The sequence below is a fragment of the Coregonus clupeaformis genome, chromosome 33, assembly GCF_020615455.1.
Source record: "Coregonus clupeaformis isolate EN_2021a chromosome 33, ASM2061545v1, whole genome shotgun sequence".
Classification (NCBI taxonomy): Eukaryota; Metazoa; Chordata; class Actinopteri; order Salmoniformes; family Salmonidae; genus Coregonus; species Coregonus clupeaformis.
In genome coordinates, this window is record NC_059224.1 from 39823539 (window position 1) to 39846543 (window position 23005).

Sequence of the window (23005 nt, forward strand, 5' to 3'; positions counted from 1 at the left end):
CATACATACATACATACATACATACATACATACATACATACATACATACATACACATACATATCCTTTTTAAAAATATATATATTCCCCTTTATTACTTTCCAACCCCGCCACCCTTTCCCGACTTGGAGTAAACTAGTGAACAACAACGCCTAGGCCTCTACTTCCAGCCCATACCCACTATCTACATTTTATGGACACAGTCAATTTTACAGTAATTAAATTTTGTTTGTTCTTTCTCCTGAACTTCTTCTACTCTCAACCTCTCCGATCATTTTCATGATGTCCATCCGGTTTGCTTCTATATGCTATATATTTCTAACTGTGCTCCTTCACAAAAGCTCCCAACCTACAACCCATACACTTATTATGGACACAGCGTGCTTACATTATTAGTTATCTTGGTATTGTTTGTTGTTAGTTGTTATTAGTCCCATCCTTCAATTCCATTCAACACCTCTCATCTATCTTTTAACACCATCCATATAGGATTTCTATTTGCCATATATATTTCAACTGTACTGTGATGTCTTACAAAGTTCCGAACCTTTGTATTCTCATTGTTTCTACAGATTGTGAATTGAAAATAAACATTTTTGCTAATAGTATTATTATGTTATTGATCGATTGAATATGACTTTTCAGATCACCCAGTAGTGCTATCTGCAGGGTTAGCTCCAGGTAAATATTGCAATCCTTTTGCCGTTCCTGGACCTGTGTCCAAAAACAAACTACAAATGGACAGTACCAAAACAAATGATCTAATGATTCTGTCTCTTCGCAGCAAAATCTGCAGAGCTGGGAAGATTGTATCCCACATATAAATAACATTCTATTGGTAGCAAGAATTTTATATAATAATTTAAATTGAAAGATTCTAAGTTTTGAATCCGGTGTCGTTTTGCGTATTAGTTCATAAACACTATGCCATGGGATCGGTACGTCAAAAATCTCTTCCCAACTATTTTGCAATCTATATGGGACATTTAGATTTAGTCCTATTCTTTAACTTAGATTTTTGGTTGAGATCGAGACATGAATCCAACATATGATCAATTATTAATTTGTAGACAAACCGGAATTAAAGCCAGACTAAGTTAGTGGCACAGATGGAACTATCAAAGCAGAAGATACATCTCCTTCAAATGTTCATATTTGGTTGCGTTGACAACCAAACACAATTCAATATCCAGTTTGTCTACAAATTAATTATTTATATGTTGGATTCACATCTCTAGCTCAACCCAAAAATCGAATTTAAAGGATATAATCTTTAAATGCACTTTAAATAAAGTTTGATTTGATTTAGTCGTATTCTTTGTATTTTAATAGTACGGCATACACTCGGTTTGTCAATGTGAATGTCTAGATGCCAGGAAATTAGCATTAATAAACAATTCCAAGCAATGCATTGTGGCGATGCCCGACCTAACAAAACCCACTCCCTCCTTCTGGCTGAATTGCAAAATTCTGGTAACTTTCTCAAAAGTCCCAGGTTTTCCAAAATTCCCGGAAGGAAGATTCCCAGAATCAGGAGGGAATTAGCAATAACCAACCAGGATTTCTGGAGAACCTAGGAATTTTGGTAAAGTTACCTGTATTTTGCAACCCTATTCACAACACTCTTTCATCTCCATGACTCTTTAAATTCAATATCGTTGCATTATTGCAGCACCAGCCACATGGACAGTATTGTAGATGTTATCTTCTGTTCTAATTGGGTTGTCAATCATGCTTTCCAGCATGTTAATCTTGTGGGAATCACAGTTTAAGTTCATACAGATTTAGCATCCTCTAGAGGGAGAATGGAATTTGGTATTTAAAATTTACATTTACATTTTAACATGGCCGCCTTAAGGTTCTTGGAATTGGGATTGCATCCTGTTATAATTGGGATTGCATCATGTTATAATACAATGGTCTTTTCTCACAATGGCAAAACATTTCCTCTCATACTCTGTGCGCTTTCATACTGGTAAGGTCTAAAGGGGGCCTTCGCCTGGCTTTTCCCTCTTGTTTGCCATGTGGTGTTTTTGTTACCATCTGTCCTCTTAACTTTTCATGAACAATGCTGTCTCCACAGCCTGCGAGCTTTTCAGAATGGAAGAGAGTGAAAGCAAGGGAAATGTTTCTCTGAAATCTATAATTCAGGAGCTCAGCAATTTGTCCCGACGATGCTCCGTAGTGTTTGCCCCACTCCCGCTTCCTGCTCCCAATTAGAGAACAAAACCCTTTGAATGACTTGAACTTTCTCTTTTTGCATTGTCATCCCTCTGGATTCGTGCGTTTTTGTTATTTTGGTGGATGCAGCTAGTACAGATGGCTGTTGGTGTGGCTTCGACGATAATGAACAGCCAAACACTCCACCTCTGGAGCCTAATTATCGAGCCCTGAGAGCTGGTGGTGGAGACCACAGGGTGTAATCATCCACAGGATAATCACATGACCACAGCCACTCTTTACCCAATCACCGCACACTAGACTACACCACTTATGTGGCATTTTACTCCTCTGACTCATTTGTTTTGGCCTCGGTTGTATGCCATAAGTTGGCAGAAGGGTTGAGGAAATTAAGGTGGAGATGAGGATTTGGGCTTCCCAGAGATCTAGAATGTCTTTCCATCTCACAGTTTTCATGATTCATGTCTATTATATATTACGCCATTAACCTGAACTGGAAGATGATCTCTGAGCTATTTCTGCTGTATATATAATGAAGATACATGACAACAAACTAAAGTCTGAGTATTCAGATTCAATGCTGTCTTAAATCAGATATGTTATCCATATGTACATTTGTTAAGAAAAAGTCTGGAGTTGTTCTGACTCTTTAACTAGCTTGCTGAAATATAATCCTAATATACACTACATGACCAAAAGTATGTGGACACCTGCTCGTCGAACATCTCATACCAAAATCATGGGCATTAATATGGAGTTGGTCCCCCCTTTGCTGCTATTACAGCATCCACTCTTCTGGGAAGGCTTTCCACTAGATGTTTCAACATTGCCGTGGGGACTTGCTTCCATTCAGCCACAAGAGCGTTAGTGAGGTCGGGCACTGATGTTGGGCGATAAGGCTGGCTCGCATTCGACGTTGAGGTCATGGCTAAGTGCAGGCCAGTCAAGTTCTTCCACGCGTTTCCACTCCTCCAGAGTCCAATGGCTGCTAGCTTTACACCACTCCAGCCGACGCTTGGCATTGCACATGGTGGTCTTAGGCTTGTGTGCGGCTGCTCGGCCAAGGAAACACATTTCATGAAGCTCCTGACGAACAGTTATTGTGCTGATGTTGCTTCCAGATACAGTTTCGAACTCGGTAGTGAGTGTTGCAACCAAGGACAGATGTTTTTTTTACGTTCTACGCATTTCAGCACTCGCCGGTCCCGGTCTGTGAGCTTGTGTGGCCTACCACCGCGCGGCTGAGCCATTGTTGCTCCTAGACGTTTACGCTTCACAATAACAGCACCTACAGTTGAACGGGGCAGCTCTAGCCGGGCAGAAATTTTACAAACTGTTTTGTTGGAAAGGTGGCATCCTAAAGCAGTGCCACATTGAAAGTCACTGAGCTCTTCAGTAAGGCCATTCTACTGCCCATGTTTATCTATGGAGATTGCATGGTGGTGTGCTCAATTGTATACAACTGTCAGCAATGGGTGTTGCTGAAATAGCTGAATCCACTAATCTGAAGGGGTGTCCACATACTTTTGTATATAGAGTGTATCAAGATCAAGCAGCCAAAGACCAACTCCTTGGTATATCCTAAAACAAGAAGAGCACCTGAACAAAATCCAACATGAATTGATAGCCACATTCTCTCTCATCATGGCTGGACCTGTAAAATAGCATTTCTAATGGTAATATTTCAGACAGATGGCACCGTCTCTATGTCCTTTCGGTTTCTTAGAATAACCATGGGACCCTCAGACTGGTGAGCAGCAGCCATTACTGACAATGTGATTGCTTTGTGCGAGAAGTGCCCAAAGAGCAACTGAACGGAAATTAGGAAATAATGGAAGGGAGTAATGAAAAACAATAAAAACTGGCAGCATGGCTACCACAGAGGCTCAATAGGCGTAGCTACAAAAAAGAGAAAGAATTGCTTTGCTAAATCATTCCCCTTGTTATTTCAGTTTGACTTCTACTAGTGTCTCATCTCTCCTCCTCTGCAGGTCTAATTTAAGATCCCATCTCCTCCACCCCAGTGAGTGATAACACATCTGATTGAACCACCATGGAATCTAAATACAACATGTACAACCTTGTAAAGATCAGAGATAAAGAACAGAGAAAACCCATGCAACGTTATCTCTCTCCCTCTATGTTTTCTCTTTCTCATCTTCAAACACATCCATGATTTCAGCCACCTGGTCGTATCTAACAAGCAGTACTGAAGGAAGAATAAAAAAACGAGAAAAAAATCTACACATTGTTTTACACAAAGGTGTGCTTTGAGAAGATGAAGACATTATGGGCATAGGATATCTGGCTGAACAGCGGGAGAAGCCAGTGGCAGAGGTTAAGGACACCCAGGAAAGACTGTTGATTTCACAGGAGCAATAACAGCTTTATAAATGGGTCCTCCGTCTCTCCAAATAAGGAGCTCCATCAATCTGCCCTGACAGCGGGGTCTTTAGCCTGTCACACTCACTTCTGCCAACAATCTGTAGATTTCAATTTAGCCAAGAAATTGATAATCCGATTCAGGCATAACCTGGTTAGCTGCCACGTCTGCTGTAAGTGGAGAGGGTCTCTGTCACTAGGCGAGATGACGGAGAATGCTGGCTCAGCAGGGGGAAATGGGTTACATACAAGACTGTCTGGACACTGAAGGAAAGTAGAGGCTCTGTACTCACCTTGAATGTACAACCTTTCACAAAGAGATACAGAAACAGAAATCTACACATAATGACCTTGCCAGATTGTCATTCACCCCTATATTACTCTCCTCTAAATTAAGTAGATACTTGGACCATGAGCATACAGTACCAGTTTGGACACACCTATAATAGTGAAGACATTTGCCTTGATGACAGCTTTGCACACTTTTGGCATTCTCTCAACCAGCTTCATGAGGTAGTCACCTGGAATGCATGTCAATTAACAGGTGTGCATTGTTAAAAGTTAATTTGTGTTTGAGCCAATCAGTTGTGTTGTGACATGGTAGGGGTGGTATACAGAAGATAGCCCTATTTGGTAAAAGACTAAGTCCATATTATGGCAAGAACATCTCAAATAAGCAAAGAGAAACGACAGTCCATCATTACTTTAAGACATGAAGGTCAGTCAACCCGGAAAATTATAAAAACTTTTAAAGTTTCTTCAAGTGCAGTCGCAAAAACCATCAAGCGCTATGATGAAACTGGCTCTCTTGAGGACCGCCACAGGAAAGGAAGACCCAGAGTTACCTCTGTTGCCGAGGATAAGTTCATTAGAGTTAACTGCAACTCAGATTGCAGCCCAAATAAATGCTTCACAGAGTTCAAGTAACAGACACATCTCAACGTCAACTGTTCAGAAAAGACTATGTAAATCAGGCCTTCATGTTCGAATTACTGCAAACAATCCACTACTAAAGGACACCAATAAGAAGAAGACTTACTTGGGCCAAGAAACACAAGCAATGGACATTAGACCGGTGGTAATCTGTCCTTTGGTCTGATGAGTCCAAATGTGAGATTTTTGGTTCCAACCGCCGTGTGTTTGTGAGACACAAAGTAGGTGAACGGATGATCATCATGTGTGGTTCCCACCGTGAAGCATGGAGGAGGAGGTGTGATGGTGTGGGGGTGCTTTGCGGTGACACTGTCAGTGATTTATTTAGAATTCAAGGCACAGTTAACCAGCATGGCTACCACAGCATTCTGCAGTGATATGCCATCCCATCTGGTTTGCGCTTAGTGGGACTATCATTTGTTTTTCAACAGGAAAATGACCCAAAACACACCTCCAGGCTGTGCAAGGGCTATTTGACCAAGAAGGAGAGTGATGGAGTGCTGTATCAGATGACCTGGCCTCCACAATCACCCGACCTCAACCCAATTGAGATGGTTTGGGATGAGTTGGACCTCAGAGTGAAGGAAATGCAGCCAACAAGTGCTCAGCATATGTGGGAACTCCTTCAAGACTGTTGGAAAAGCATTCCTCATGAAACTGGTAGAGAGAATGCCAAGAGTGTGCAAAGCTGTCATCAAGGTAAAGGGTAGTATGGTGGAAAAATTACAAACTTTGTTTTGCACTTGTGCTGTATGATCCTTAAACCTGTACATTTCCACTGTCTGTTTCTCTCATGTAAGAAGAACCAGTGTTTTTCGTCTCTTGTTTTTGAGTAACTTAGTCACTCGGCCAAAGATAAAGGGCCGTCACTGGCTATAGGGTGAATGCACCAATTTGTAAGTCGCTTTGGATAAGAGTGTCTGCTAAATGACGTAAATGTAAAATGTCTGAGAGTGACCAATTTTTGGTCCATCCTGTTCTTTTCAGATCTTTCAAGGGCACAGCTGTGTGGAGATATGAAGAGAACAGAGGCTAGCTTGAGCAGCAGCGACAATTCTATCAGCAGAAAGGAGTAACAAAACTGGCATTATCACTTGTTTGTATGCTATGTTCCCATCATTATATCACACACCTGCTAAACTGCCACGTAGACGAAGGTTATAAAAGCTGAGACCCAACTCTTGTTCGTTGGGCTCTTAACTCTGCACCATTGAGTGAATTGTTAATTGCTCCAGATTTGCAAATCTTATAATAAATTTGTTGTTTGAAGAATCTACAGTCTCTCTCTTCCTTTCTGGTTAGAATTTCCATGACAATTATTGGCGACGAGGATGGGATGTCTAACCCCAATGCTGATCGTTCCTGGGGAAACCAACGTTAACTGCTCAGGGGCCACCGTTAGGTGTGGCTCAGGGAGCCCACACTCCACTCAAAGGAGCAAAAGGGACCCACCTCGGACCTGTCAGGGAGTGTCAGTGGACGGATACACCATCCCGAACAGACAAAATAAATTAAGGGTGAGACTGATTTTCTTAAACACATCTCTCAATTGAGGGAAGGTTCTGGGAACCTTCAGAAATCCTGTTCTGGGATCAGGTTGTGCACAATCAGTTCTGGGAACTGAGGCTCTGTTTGAACAGAGTATTCTCCAATTGGGGGAAAGTTCTGGGAACTTTTAGAAAAAACCTGTTCTGGGAACAGGTCACGTGTTAGAGAGACCAGGATAGGGTCCTGATGAAATATGCCATGGGTTACGATAGTAAGATGTAAATGCATGAGCTATATGTTCCAAGTAAAAAATATTCCTGCAGGTTGAAAAATTTTTTTTTAGAAAATAAAATGTATTAATCAGTGGACTAGTAAAACAGTTGGTTATGATTGGGAAACCAGCTATAAATGTAAAACCTACTCAGAAATGTGCATAGGAGGAACTACCATGTGGGTACAACATTTAAAATTACATAGAGTAATTAAATAATATTTTGATGGAGAAGAAAAAACTGTCTTTGAATTGTAAGAAAGGAAGACGTTCCTATCAAAATACTGTTTGTTTTTTGTTATTTTTTTATCTCTGAGTGTGTGTGTGTGTATAGACTGAGTTTCACAATGGAAGCCAAGAGCAGCAAGGGAGAACCTTGTCTGCCCGACCCACTGACCGGACCGGTGAAGGTAATAGTGGATAAGTGGGGCAGGGACATTCTGGCACAAGGTAGCAGATGTCCCTTTAAAAGGCACATTGAGTGAAGCTTTATTAGCAGAATGTAGAAAGACATTTCAGGACTTTGAAGAAGCCACGAAAGGCAAGTGGAATAGACTGGGATGATTTTAGGAAGTGGGAAAGAGAAGCAGAGAGAAAGGCAGACACATTTAAAAAAAATAATAATGGTGAATAATAAGAAAAGAAGGAGAAACAGGGATGACGATGATAATGTCTTTCCACCTCCCTATTTTCCACCTGTATCCACTGCACCAGCACCAGCCCTGGTTGTCCAACAGCAGCCCGCTCAGCCATCTCCCCCACCACATCTCTACCCCCAACAAGACCTGATACGACTGCAGGACCAACAGACCCCTCAGAGGCAGCCCCAGAGCGGGAGGAACCCGTTTTACACACCACCTACAATGACTCCCGTTTCACTGGACGGAGGACAGACTTTATCAGACCCAGCTGGCTGCACTGTGTGATCACATAAAATAGCATTACCCGCCCATAACTGATTGGGCAGCCATCCAAAGTTGCACGCAGAAAGCTAAAGAGTCACTGAAAGACTATAGGCATAGATTGGATAACTGTTTCCCGCAAACACAGTGGTGTCAGACCAGCAACCGATGACTACAACAGTCTCTTGAAGGCTGCCCTAATGAATGGACGTTTGCCAGCCCTTGTTAAACAAGTTAAGACGACCTACATTGGCTGGGACACTACTACCCTACAGACGGTCATTGAACACTATAAACACGCTGAGAGGCAGCAACTGTCTCAAGAAGATAAGACGAAAAAGAATGAAAAGAGGATAGTGTGAAACTACAAGCTGCACAGCTGGCCTTCTATCAAGGACAGGGCCAGCAGAGGCAGGCTCAGAGAGGACCTCAAAACAATGGACAGAGAGGAAAAGGAAGAGGTAGAGGGATAGGAGGAGGGGGAGACAGTGCAGACGGACGGGCTGGACGACAGCAACCACAGGGTAGGAACTTTGCCTGCTATAACTGCGGAAAGGAGGGACATTTCATCAGAACATGTTGAAACGAACCTACCGAACAGGGGGCAGCGGGGGGAGGTTGGAAAACCGGACCACCACTGAAAACGACCCTTTACAACCCACACACAGACTGACGCGAGGTTGAGACAGTTTACACCCTTAGACAGCATTTAAAGATTTTTTCAAGCCCCTGTGAGGAGCCAATGGTTCGTCTCTTCGTCGATGGTGAGTCAATCAATTTTCTAGTAGATACTGGCGCTCCAATGTCTGTACTAAATTCTAAATCTATGTCCAATCCTCCCATGTCAAATTAATTAGTCAGCACTGTGGGGGCCTCGGGAGTAATTATGAAAGAGTTACTCACGATGGCCCTGCCGGTTAAAATTCACGATACGTGCAGGACACATCAATTTCTTGCCTCTGCATGTTGCCCTGTAAATTTGGCAGGAAGAGATCTTCTCTGTAAATTGGGAATTAATATTATTTTATCCAAACGTGTGATTGGTACTATGCATGGGACATACAGGACATTGACAGATCACATTGTGACCCAAATTGTTACAGGAGGGGGTCGCAGTTCCGGAGTGACCCACTAGGTTTCATCCTCCGACAACCTTAGGCACCTCCTCACTCACAGTCTGGACTAATCATTATCTTATTGGTGTCACCTGTGTCTACCTGTTCACATGTGTATTTATGCCCTCACTTCCCTGCATTCCCTTGCTCAGTTTTCTCTGCTAGTTTCTGTATGTCCAGCAGCACTACGCAGTGTCTGATCGAAGACCTATGAACAGGTACTTGAGAAGTGTTCTCCCTGTTTCGTTATTTGTTTCAGTCTTACGTAGTATTTCATATTTTGGCTGTCAGACGGTTTTTTGAGACTTATTTGCTCCGCCTTTCTTTCATCGTGATAAGTCCGTTATTTTGTATTCTGGCTTCGGGACCACCAGTAAAGATCCTTGTTTCACCATCTCTGCCTACTGCCTACTGTAGTAGGTGATTTATTCACAATTTTAGCTCCCTAGCCACTCCCCTGACAGCCCTCACCCAGAGGAGCGTGCGCTCCTTCGCCTGGACCCCAGAAGCGGGGATCGCATTCGATGCACTTAAGCGGCGCTTTACATCGGTCCCGGTCCTAGGGCATCCTGATCCGTCCTTGCCGTTCATTGTGGAGGTGGATGCTTCAGATGTTGCGGTGGGAGCAATCCTGTCCCAGCGGTTCCTCACGGATGGTAAGACTCACCCTTGCGCGTTTTTCTCCAGTCGGCTGTCCCCGGCGGAGCGGAATTTCGACATGGGGAACCATGAGTTGCTAGCGGTCAAGCTTGCCCTGGGGGAGTGGAGGCATTGGCAAGAGGGGGCCTCCCATCCATTCGTCGTATGGACGGACAATAAGAACTTAGCCTACATTCAGGGGGCCAAGAGGCTTAACTCGCGCCAGGCCAGGTGGGCGGTGTTCTTCACCAGGTTCCGGGTCACCATCTCATACCGTCCGGGGTCGATGAATACCAAGCCTGACGCACTCTCCCGGCAGTTCGACCCCGTGGACCTGGTGGAGAGGGACGACCCCATTGTCCCCATCTCCCTGATTGCTGCCCCAGTTTTGTGGTGAATCGATAGGCTGGTCAGAGCAGCACTGCGGCGGGAGCCCGATCCAGGCAGAGGTCCATCCAGGCGGAGGTCCAAGGCTGCACACTCGCGACTGCTTCAGTGGGCGCATGCGTCCGACCTCACCAGCCATCCGGGGGGCGCCAGGACGTTCTGGTGACCATCTGCTGAGGGGGATACGCACGCCTTTGTGGCAGCTTGCCCAGTGTGCGCGCACATGAAAAGTTCACGTCTCCGACCCCTTCCTATCCCCAAGCACCCCTGGTCCCACATCTCGCTGGATTTCATTTCCACCCTACCCCCCTCTGATGGATACACAGTCATCCTGGTCGTTGTGGACCGGTTTTCGAAAGCTGCCCACTTCATTTCCCTTCCCAAACTCCCGCCGGCCCGGGAGATGGCTAAGTTGGTGGTACAGCACCTTTTCCGGGTCCACGGCCTTCCCCAAGATGTGGTGTTGGATCAGTTCGCCTCCAGGTTCGGGAAGTCGTTCGCAACCTGCCTCGGCGCCTCCATCAGCTTGTCTTCCGGCTTCCATCCCCAGGCTAATGGGCAGATGGAGTGCGTCAACCAGGATCTGGAGCGGGTGCTGAGGTGCTACACGTCCAGCACTCCAGCTACGTGGAGTCAGCGACTGCCGTGGGCGGAGTACGCCCACAACAGCCTTCTCTGCTCGTCCACCGGCCTGTCCCCCTTCCAGTGCCAATACGGGTACCAACCCCTGCTATTCCCCGAGCAAAAGGAGGAGGCGGCGGTCCCGTCGGTCCAGGCACATATCAGTCGCTGTTGCCGCACCTGGAGGCAGGTACGGGCAGCGCTTAAGCAGGCCTCAGTCAAGTCTCAACCTCAGGCCAACTGCAGGCATCGCCCGGCCCCAGTTTTCCACCCGGGACAGAGGGTGTGGCTCTCCACGCTGGATTTTACTCTCCACGTGGAGTCCAGGAAGCTGTCCCCTGGTTCGTCGGGCCATTCAGAGTGGTCCGGCGAGTCAACCCTGTGGCCTGGGGGTCGCAGTTCCGGAGCGACCAACTAGGTGTCATCCTCCGACAACCTTTGGCACCTCCTCACTCACAGTCTGGACTAATCATTTTCTTATTCGTATCACCTATGTCTACCTGTTCACATGTGTATTCATGCCCTCACTTCCCTGTGTTCCCTTGCTCAGTTTCCTCTGCTAGTTTCTCTATGTCCAGCAGTTCTATGCAGTGTCTGATCGGAGACCTATGAACAGGTACTTGAGAAGTGTTCTCCCTGTTTCGTTATTTGTTTCAGTCTTAGGTAGTATTTTTTATTTTGTCAGACGGTTTTTGGAGACTTATTTTCTCTGCCTTTCTTTTATCGCGATAAGTCCGTTATTTTGTATTCTGGCTTCGGGACCACCAGTAAAAATCCTTATTTCACCATGTCTGCCTACTGCCTACTGTATATCCTGCACCGCACCTGGGTCACACCTCACACCAACCCTTACACCAATTTAAGAGATTTTCTCTACAGCCCGTGGCTGTTGGAAAAATAAAGGCAGTTTTATGCCACAGACAGATCTACATTGTACCGCCCATTTCTCACCATTAACAAGAGATTTATATTATGAACAGAACTGGCTGATAGAAACTGCGCCCCAATAAAGCTTACTATGCAGTGATACTCACGATCTTCAGATTATAGTGGGCTTCAGTTTTGTTTTGTGCTCTTAGTATTAAGATGTCAAAAGAACAGGCTTTATTTGATATTTGTAGTGATAGGGTACCACATGTTTCAGTAACTAATACAGATGATGTTGCCTGGGAGGATACTGGTGTTTGGTTGAAGTCTGTCTTGCGGGTCAGTGACTGAGAACTCAGAGCGGATGGATCTAAATTCTCCCCCGCACACATGGCCTTGATAGCACCAAACCAACTAAGCAGATGGTTTCGATGGAGACTGTGTCACCCTTGTTGGCTGGACTCTCTGATGGCTAAAGATAAATATGACATTGGGCGAATGAGGGGGATGGAACCACTTATGTCACACCTAGGAGCACACAGACCCGGCCGAGCCCAGTATCCTCTGAGTCAGGAGGCATTGCGGGGGATTACCCTGTTCATGCTTCATTGGTAGAAAGAGGAGCAATTGTGCTTTTTCCAGACTCTCCCTGCAACACCCCCATTCTTCCTGTCCGAAAAGATTCAGGTGATTGGGGTTTTGTTCAAGATCTTAGACCTATTAACAATGCACTTTATGCAAGGGCTCCTGTTGTGCAAACCCCGTTACAGTACTATCTGCCGTGCCAGCGTCGGCTAAATGGTTTTCAGTTGTTGATTTGGCTAATGCTTTCTTTAGCGTTCCCGTCACTCCAGAATCACAGTTCTGGTTTGCATTTAAATTTTTAAAGAAGCGTTGCCGCAAAGGTTAGCCCCTAAGGTTTATTGAATCGCCTGCAGTGTTTTCTGGGGGGGTTTCATACCCCCCAGCTGGGAGCAATTTAATACAGTATGTCGATGACCTATTACTGTGTTCTGAAACAGAACAAGCATTCGAAGTCAACACCAGAGCTCTGTTAGTGTTCCTTTCTGAAAATGGACACAAAGTTTCTAAGGAACAGCTGCAGCTTGTGTCTCAACCCCTTATGTATCTAGGACATGATGTTACACCAAATGGTAGGAAATTGGGTCTAGAGCGTGTGGCTGTATTTCTATCTGTACCACAGCCAGTTACAAAACAACATATGTTGACACTCACAGGAATGGTAGGCTATAATTGCAGAGCCTGGCTGCCTGACTATGCTGTTGTACAGCCACTCTCTGACCACAAGATGATTGACAAGAGTGGACTCCAGGGGGACTCAAGGAGAACCAATAGTGGCTTATGCAGTAACTACGGCTGCAACTACCGTAGAGAGTGCTAAATTACCATGAAATCTGTCAGCCCAAGCTGCAGAATTGTTTGCTGTCACTAGAGCATGTATTTAGGCTTAGGATAAAACTGTTACGATTCATACTGACAGCAGGTATGCATTTGGGGTTGTGCATGACTTTGGTACACTCTGGTTAAAACGTGGGTTCCTCACCTCATCTTGGAAGACAATGTCATGTTCTAAATTGGTTGAAGACTTGTTGGAGGCTATTTTGTTGCTTTCGTGGTCAGTCTTCTCATTGCAGCTGTTGTATGGGCGCTGGGAGACGTGGCTACAATGCAACTGAAGTATGCAACACCAGCATAGTCCCACGGCTTAAATGACAGTCGCTCCAGCTCGAGCCAACGGCAGGCTCAGGACGGAAGTCCAGAAAACAATAGCCGCCCCATTGCTAGAAGAAGCAGGAGGTCGATGCTGAACCCTGGCAGTGTGGACAGTCCTCAACGTGATGAAGAGTGTACTTCTGTATAACTTTTTAATTGTTTAATGATTCCCTTAAGAATGTTTTGCACAATGTGAAGGTAAAAAATTCAGTGGCACAACAGAAGCCATTTACAAAGATGATGTACTAGTGTAAGAAAGCCCCCCAATGCTTAATGTAATTGCTTGTGTGAAGTTTTGCTTAGATTATGACATAATTGGCCTACATTATGAATTATTACTTATACACTTCCTTGTAATTTTGTATTAGGTTTAGATTAGTCTCAAAAGGGATCAAAATGGGGGAGAAATTACAAACTGTGTTATGCACATGTCACGTTCGTTGATGAACGGGTCAGACCAAGGCGCAGCATGATATGCGTACATGTTTATTAAATATTAAACACAACGACAAAACAACAAACAAAACGAAACGTGAAGTCCAAGGCAGCACACAACATACCTTAACTGGAACAAGATCCCACAACCCACTAGTGCCAATAGGCTGCCTAAGTATGGTCCCCAATCAGAGACAATGAGCTACAGCTGTCTCTGATTGGGAACCACACCGGCCAACATAGAAACACACATAATAGAACACCAACATAGAAATACCCAACATAGAACATACACACCCTGACTCAACACTGAGTCAGGGCGTGACAGTATCCCCCCCCCCAAAGGTGCGGACTCCGACCGCACAACATAAACATAACAGGGTAAGGGCCGGGTGGGCATTCTACCTCGGAGGCGGATCCGGCACCGGGCGTGACGACCTCTTACTCTCCGCCTCCCTGTTGCGCCCCTGGTCTGGTCTGGACCTGGGCGCGCTGCTTCCCCTCTCCTTCCTCCCACGAAGTACCAAGCCCTGTCTGGACCCTGGTGTGGGAGACCCCGAACCTGGAGAGGGGCTGACGTCTGGGTCTGGACTGGAACCGTTGACTGGAGCTGGACCCGACGACGGTGGAGCGAACTGCTCTGGCTCCAGAGTGGAGCCACTGACCGGAGCTGGACTGAACCCCGGTGGAGCGGATTGCTCTGGCTCCGGAGTGGAACAGCTGACCGGAGCTGAACTGGGCACCGGTGGAGCGGACTGCTCTGGCTCCAGAGTGGATCCGCTGACCGGAGCTGGACTTGATCACGGTGGAGCGGATTGCTCTGGCTCCGGAGTGGAGCAGCTAACCGGAGCTGGATCAGGCACCGGTGGAGCGGACTGCTCTTGCTCCGGAGTGGAGCAGCTGACCGGTGCCGGAACAGGCACCGGTGGAACAGGCACGGGCCGTGCCGGACTGGACACACGCACCACTGGTCTGGTGCGAGGAGCAGGCACAGGCCGGACCGGACTAGGAACACGCACTACTAGCTTGGTGCGAGGAGCAGGAACAGGCCGGGCCGGACTGGCGACGCGCACCACTGGCTTGGTGCGAGGAGAAGGAACAGGCCGGGCCGGGCTGGCGATGCGCACCACTGGCTTGATGCGATGTGCAGGAATGGGCCGGGCCGAGCTGGCGACGCGCACCACTGGCTTGGTGCGAGGGGCAGGAACAGGCCGGGCCGGGCCGGACTGGTGACGCGCACCACTGACTTGGTGCGAGGGGCAGGAACAGGCCGGGCCGGACTGGCGACGCGCACCACTGGCTTGGTGCGAGGGGCAGGAACAGGCCGGGCCGGGCTGGCGACGCGCACCACTGGCTTGGTGCGAGGGGCAGGAACGGGCCGGACCGGACTGGCGACACGCACCACTTGATTGGTGCGAGGAGCGGGACTGGGTTCCTTCATTAACCCCCGCTCCTTCTGCTGCCTAACCAGCTCCTCTCGCTGTGCCTCTACACTTTCCTTCTGCTCCCTCTGAACCAATGGCACCCGTAATCTGGTGGCCTCCTCTCCTAACAAGCAGATCCGCCCTGTCGCGGCCTCCTGCTGCCTCGTCGTCACACACCGTGTGCCCCCCCCCATTTTTTTGGGGGGGGGATTGCCTCTCCACCTTGATCAGGGCCTCCATCTTTCTTGCCAGATCCTCTCTCATCTCCTGCCAAGTCCATCCTTTCTGCTCCTCCTCGGCACACTGCTTGGTCCAGGTCTGGTGGGATCTTCTGTCACGTTCGTTGATGAACAGGTCAGACCAAGGCGCAGCGTGATATGCGTACATGTTTATTAAATATTAAACACAACGACAAAACAACAAACAAAACGAAACGTGAAGTCCAAGGCAGCACAACACGACATACCTTAACTGGAACAAGATCCCACAACCCACTAGTGCCAATAGGCTGCCTAAGTATTGGACCCAATCAGAGACAACGAGCTACAGCTGCCTCTGATTGGGAACCACACCGGCCAACATAGAAATACACATAATAGAACACCAACATAGAAATACCCAACATAGAACATACACACCCTGACTCAACATTTAAGCGTCCCCTGAGTCAGGGCGTGACAGCACATGTGCTGTATGAGCCTTAAACCTGTACATTTCCACTGTCTCCTTCTCACATGTAAGAAGAACCAGTGTTTTTGTCTCTTGTTTCTGAGAGTGACCAATTTTTGGATCTTTCAAGGGCACAGCTGTGTGGAGATATGAAGAGAACAGAGGCTTGCTTGAGCAGTACCGACAATTCTATCAGCAGAAAGGAGTAACAAAACTGGCATTATCACTTGTTTGTGTGCTATGTTCCCATCATTATCTCACACACCTGCTAAACTGCCACGTAGACAAAGGTTATAAAAGCTGAGACTCAACTCTTGTTCGTTGGGCTCTTAACTCTGCACCATTGAGTGAATTGTTAATTGCTCCAGATTTGCAAATCTTATAATAAAGTTGTTGTTGGAAGAATCTACAGTCTTCCTTTCTCGTTAGAATTTCCACGACAGTGGCTACTTTGAAGAATCTCAAATATAAAATATATTTTGATTTGTTTAACACTTTTTTGGTTACTACATGATTCCATATGTGTTATTTCATAGTTTTGATGTCTTCACTATTATTCTATAATGTAGAAAATTGTCCAAATAAAGAAAAGCCTTGAATGAGTAGGTCTGTCCAAACTTCGGACTGGTATTGTATATGGTATGACAAGGGTCAGTTGTGTTAATTCATATGCAGCCTAAGTGGCCAGTTGAAATAATAAAAATAATAATAATAATAATAATAATAATAATAACAGTCTGTGGTCGGGGAGGGCATTCCAGAGGCTCTGGGTGGTCGAGCTGAAAGCCTGATTCCTCCAAGGAGCGGAGCTTGACCTGAGGATGTGGGTGGGGTTATGGGGGGAGAGCAGTTCTTTGAGATAAGGAGGAGCATTGCCATGAATACACTGGAAAGTCAGCAGGAGGGTTTTGAATATAATCCGGAATGAGACGGGGAGCCAGAGCAGAGATGCCAGGATTGGGGGAATTTGATGGTGTTTCCACACCCTCATCAGGATCCTGGCAGCGCTGTTCTGAATGTATTGGAGCTTCTGGAGACTCCTGCCAGGGATCCCGAAGAAGAGTGCGTCGCAGTAGTCCAGCCTTGAGGAGATAAAGACATGGATGAGCTTCTCTGCATCAGACTGAGTGAGGGTAGGACTGAGTTTGGCAATGTTCTTGAGGTGATAGAATGACGCTTTACACAGTTGTTTGATGTGGCTGTCAAAGGTTAGGGAGGAATCAAGCTTTACACCCAGATTGGAAACTGAGGGAGAGAGAGGGATGTTCTGTCCTGCAATGGTGAGATGTGTTATTGGTGAGCGCTGGACCTGGTGGGGGGTGCCAACAAGTAGGGCCTAGGTTTTGCTGCTGTTCAATTGAAGGAAGTTTTGGTTCATCCATGCCCTTATCTCCTCAGAGCATGTGATCAGACGGGCACATGCATCGGAGGGATTTGGAGCAGTTTATACATACATTCAATACCGGCTAATGACACGACCAAGGGGGAGCAGATACAGGACAAACAGGATGGAGCAGGACCCACCTAGCGACACATACTCAGTCATGTCTGACAGGTAGGAGTGGAACCAGCTCAGAGCTGGTCCAGACAGTCCGATGGTGTCCCAGAGGCGTTCCAGGAGGATGGGGTGTTCAACAGTGTCATACGCTGCACTCAAGTCCAGGAGGATCAGGAGACAAGAGGAGCCTGCGTCAGCTGCCATCAGCAGGTCTTTGGTGACCCGGAGTAGGGCCATTTCAGTGCTGTGGGCCAGCCGGAAACCTGACTGGAACTTCTCAAATAAGTTGTTCTGATTTAGATGATCCTGGAGCTGTACAGCAACCACTTTTTTCAACACCTTGGAGAGGAAAGGGAAGTTGGATATTGACCCGTAATTGGCCAGCACTTCTGAGTCCAGGGTGGGCTTCTTCAGAAGGGGGCTGCAGTCTTAAATGCAGGTGGGACACTGACAGATTTGAGGGAGTGGTCAACAATCTGTGTTATCGGAAGGCTGAGTGCAGGGGTGCATGATTTGAGCAGGGCTGTTAGAATAGGATCGATACTTCCCTGGGTGACTTCAAGGAATTAGGAGAGAGGCTGAGGAGAGAGGCTGAGGGCGGGAGGAGACAGAGTAGTAGAGCGGGAGATGAGAGATCTGATGTTGCTGACCTCTGTTTAAAAAGCGGGGACTGGGGTTTCAAAATATGGTTTATGGTGAAAAACCGGTGCTTTGAGTTTCCAGGATTTTATTGATGAGGTTGGAGAAGAACGCTGAACGTGCCTCTTTCAGGGCCTTGGAATAAGCCCTTTGGTGCTCTTGAAAGGCCCATTTGTGGACGTTGAGACCCCAGTTTCTGAGACGCCACTCCAGGATGCATCCAGTAGATTTCATGTTTTGGAGTTCTGGATTAAACCAGGGAGCTGAGCGAGCAAATACGAAGTCCTTTGTTTTTATGGGGGCATGGAGGTCAAGCACACTGCTCAGGGATTGGTTATAAAACTCCACAGTTTCATCCACTGGGGAAGACAGGTTGGCTGGGTCAATGGTTTCCAGTTCCGGAAACACATGCAACGCTTGGACTTGGTTAGAGGGGGAAGGAATGTCAGATCCAGTGCGACAACCATATGTTTAGACACATCGAGATCATAGACCTGCATGTTGTTGATGGGGGCGGAGTCAGTGATGACCAGGTCAAGTATATGCCCACGGGTGTGCGTGGGGACATCACAAGTCTCTTCAGGTCAAGACAGTCAATAAAACTCAGAAACTCAGCAGCAGAGTGACATGAGGGAGAGTCAACGTGGATATTGAACTCTCCTAGAATTACAATGTTGGTTGAGGTGGAGCAGAGTGATGTGAGCAGATCAGAGATTTCAGGGATAAGATATGGGCTAGCCTTAGGTGTCCGACAAACCAGAAGCACAGTAGGGGGGTTTGGATTATACGGCGAGACGTTAAAAAAAAGCACAGTTCAGACAGGGGCAGGGTGGACAGTTTCAGTTCAGCTTGGTGTATGATGGCTAAGCCACTGCCTCGACCAGTGCTGCTGGCTTTTTCCATGTACATGTACAGTTGAAGTCGGAAGTTTACATACACTTAGGTTGGAGTCATTAAAACTCGTTTTTCAACCACTCCACAAATTTCTTGTTAACAAACTATAGTTTTGGCAAGTCGGTTAGGACATCTACTTTGTGCATGACACAAGTAATTTTTCCAACAGTTGTTTACAGACAGATAATTTCACTTATAATTCACTGTATCACAATTCCAGTGGGTCAGAAGTTTACATACACTAAGTTGACTGTGCCTTTAAACAGCTTGGAAAATTCCAGAAAATGATGTCATGGCTTTAGAAGCTTCTGATAGGCTAATTGACATAATTTGAGTCAATTGGAGGTGTACCTGTGGATGTATTTCAAGGCCTACCTTCAAACTCAGTGCCTCTTTGCTTGACATCATTGGAAAATCAAAAGAAATCAGCCAAGACCTCAGAAAAAAGATTGTAGACCTCCACAAGTATGGTTCATCCTTGGGAGCAATTTCCAAACGCCTGAAGGTACCACTTTCATCTGTACAAACAATAGTACGCAAGTATAAACACCATGGGACCACGCAGCCGTCATACCACTCAGGAAGGAGACACGTTCTTTCTCCTAGAGATGAACGTACTATGGTGCGAAAAGTGCAAATCAATCCCAGAACAACAGCAAAGGACCTTGTGAAAATGCTGGAGGAAACAGGTACAAAAGTATCTATATCCACAGTAAAACGAGTCCTATATATCGACATAACCTGAAGGGCCGCTCAGCAAGGAAGAAGCCACTGCTCTAAAACCGCCATAAAAAAGCCAGACTACGGTTTGCAACTGCACATGGGGACAAATATCGTACGTTTTGGAGAAATGTCCTCTGGTCTGATGAAACAAAAATAGAACTGTTTGTCCATAATGACCATCGTTATGTTTGGAGGAAAAAGGGGGACAGCTTGCAAGCCGAAGAACATCATTCCAACCATGAAGCACAGGGGTGGCAGCATCATGCTGTAGGGGTGCTTTTCTGCAGGAGGGACTGGTGCACTTCACAAAATAGATGGCATCATGAGGAAGGAAAATTATGTGGATATATTGAAGCAACATCAGTCAGGAAGTTAAAGCTTGGTCGCAAATCGGTCTTCCAAATGGACAATGACTTCAAGCATACTTCCAAAGTTGAGGCAAAATGGCTTAAGGACAACAAATTCAAGGTATTGGAGTGCCCATCAAAAAGCCCTGACCTCAATCCTATAGAAAATGTGTTGGCAGAACTGAAAAAGCGTGTGCAAGCAAGGAGGCCTACAAACCTGACTCAGTTACACCAGCTCTGTCAGGAGGAATGGGCCAAAATTCACCCAACTTATTGTGGGAAGATTGTGGAAGGCTACCCAAAACGTTTGACCCAAGTTAAACAAATTAAAGGCAATGCTACCAAATACTAATTGAGTGTATGTGAACTTCTGACCCACTGGGAATGTGATGAAATAAATAAAAACTGAAATAAATCATTTTCTCTACTATTACTCGTACATTTCACATTCTTAAAATAATGTTGTGATCCTAACTGACCTTAGGGAATTTTTACTAGGATTTGTGAAAAACTGTGTTTAAATGTATTTGGCTAAGGTGTATGTAAACTTCCAACTTCAACTGTACCTGTAACCAGCTGGGCAGGCCTCATTTATGGCTGAGTTGACCACAGGCTGATGCCAGGTTTCAGTTAGGCACATGATGTCAAGCTTCTTGTCCACTATGTGCCATGCTGATAGCCAAGAGAGCTGTAAATGGAGTAGGAGCGGCATTAAGTCTCTGTAGAGATCTCAGGGCACTGAAATCCGATTTGCCTTGTTTGAAGAGGTCTCGATCTGCTTGAGGAGCAGCCTGCGGACCTGGCCAGTGTCCTTTATTATCCAACTCCGGTGGGCATGTTGTACTGCTCTCATTGGGAGTGTACACAAAATACTTTAGTTTGTTTAATAGTCTCCTACCCCCTCGTCGTCTGCATTTTTTCCGTAGGATTCTATATTGAATAAGACTGTTCTTGAGGGTTGTTTTAATCCTTTCCAAACTTCTGAGGAATCCTTCTGCATAGTGAATGATGTTTGCTGCCATTTCTGAACCTTTGTTCCAGCCTTTGGTCAGGAGATGGGAGAAGATGAGGATGAGGATACAGGAGATGAGGCTCTATGAAAATGTGGGCTGGTTTTCGAATCCAAACAATTAGCTAGCTGATTGAAGATGTTGTCAAAAATGTTAACTAACTTCAAATAATTAGGTATCTGTGTTCAATACTTGACTAGCTATCAAAAAAACTAAAAGTTCATAAAAACAATGCACATAAACAAATAATTAGGGTACATTTGCAGGAGTAAACTACCAAGGCTGCCACTAGATACCATGGCAACTATGTTGTAATTTAGTTGTGAGTGTGCTGTTGTTCCCAAATACAGTATATTTCCAATTTCAAAACATACAAATTGCCTGCCAGCTTTACATCACTTCCCGTTTGGCAAATACAGTCCCAGTTGCAATGAGAAGGATGCATGAGATACCAAACACTCTGCAGCCAATCTATTGTCTGCTGTACCTGGATAGTTGACAAATGTTTTACAGAGAGATAAATTACAGCATGCCGAGGCAATTGTGAGAAATACGTACAATGTGGTCCGGAATTATTGACACCGTTGATAAAGATGAGCAATAATGACTGTATAAAATAAATAATTCAAATACTGAGCTATCCTGAATTAATCATGAATAATGATGCGTTAGAAAGTTACTATTACCAATAACAGGGTAATAGTTATTGTGGGTTTGATCTTTGGCACTCTCTAACTTTCTCACTCATCATTATTCATGATTAATTCAGGATAGCTCAGTATTTGAATTATTTATTTTATTCAGTCATTATTGCTCATCTTTATCAACGGTGTCAATAATTTTGGACCCCACTGTATATCCCGCACACAGATTTTGTTAGCCAGAAAAAATAATGTATAGAAGTAATGTATAGAAGCATATAATCTGCCAGTGAGCTAGTCTGGGAACTGAACCAATACACTAGCTGAAAGACGGACAAATGAAAAGCCTTGGGAGAGGGATGCATGCTGAAAGTTTCCCTTGCCTGGTGTCCTTCCCTCAATCAACAGACAACAGCTTTAGACAGATGCAAATCACCTCATTAAGTCTCCAACCTAAATCCATTCTGCCGGAGTCGAGCGGGAGAGAAAAGCATATAAAACATCTATCTGCTGGCTTTGCCCATCTGTGCCGAGCGGGATGGGAGAATGTGGTGTAATGAAGGAAGCAGTAGGACTAGCAGAAATCCACGGCTAATGGCTAAATCCCTCTGAAAAAAATTAAAGTGCTGCCGTTCCCTTAGCAAACTGCCTGGGTTTCCGAAGCATACTGTTGTTCACTATGTTTTGGTCACCTCCACTTTTTTTGTCTGCCACTTTTCCCCCTTCATTTTATCTTCCAATCTGTCTTTTTTTTGGAGAGGGATTGTGCTGTTGATGTGCCGCGGGCTTGGCTGTGTTGATCGGATCTGAGAGGTAAACCTCCACCCTCTCTTTGTCCGCGAGCCAGGCGAGACATGAGGAGTAAGCCCTTTGGGTCAACTGAGGACCAGATGTCTGCCCAATAACTTAATGGGAAGATCAAAACTCACCACACACTTGAGGGATCATAAAGACAAGCCATAAACACACACACTTGTATGCAGCAGTTGCTGAGGTATAAAGTGGGCGTTGCTAAATAGATCAGTCACCCAGGAAGTTAGGGGTTAAGGGTTCAAATCCCCTCAAGATAATTTTTCGCACTCGTGTCACGACATTAAAGCTGGTGCACACTGCAATAAGGATATAATAGTTGGAATATATGCTAGGGTAATAATAATAATATGTAATCCACCAGCAGCAAAAATACATTTTAAAATATACCTTCAG

The 23005-nt window shown here is 45.7% G+C and overlaps 1 protein-coding gene across 1 annotated transcript; it reads right to left on the reverse strand.

The window, feature by feature from the left end:
• Window positions 1–4318: 4318 nt before the first annotated feature.
• Window positions 4319–18418, reverse strand: LOC121535832. The gene is given in 7 exon segments (XM_045210091.1): window positions 4319–4389; window positions 4856–4869; window positions 9939–10025; window positions 16863–17437; window positions 17522–17967; window positions 17970–18101; window positions 18304–18418. Coding segments are annotated over 7 exon segments (1440 nt in total).
• Window positions 18419–23005: the final 4587 nt, after the last annotated feature.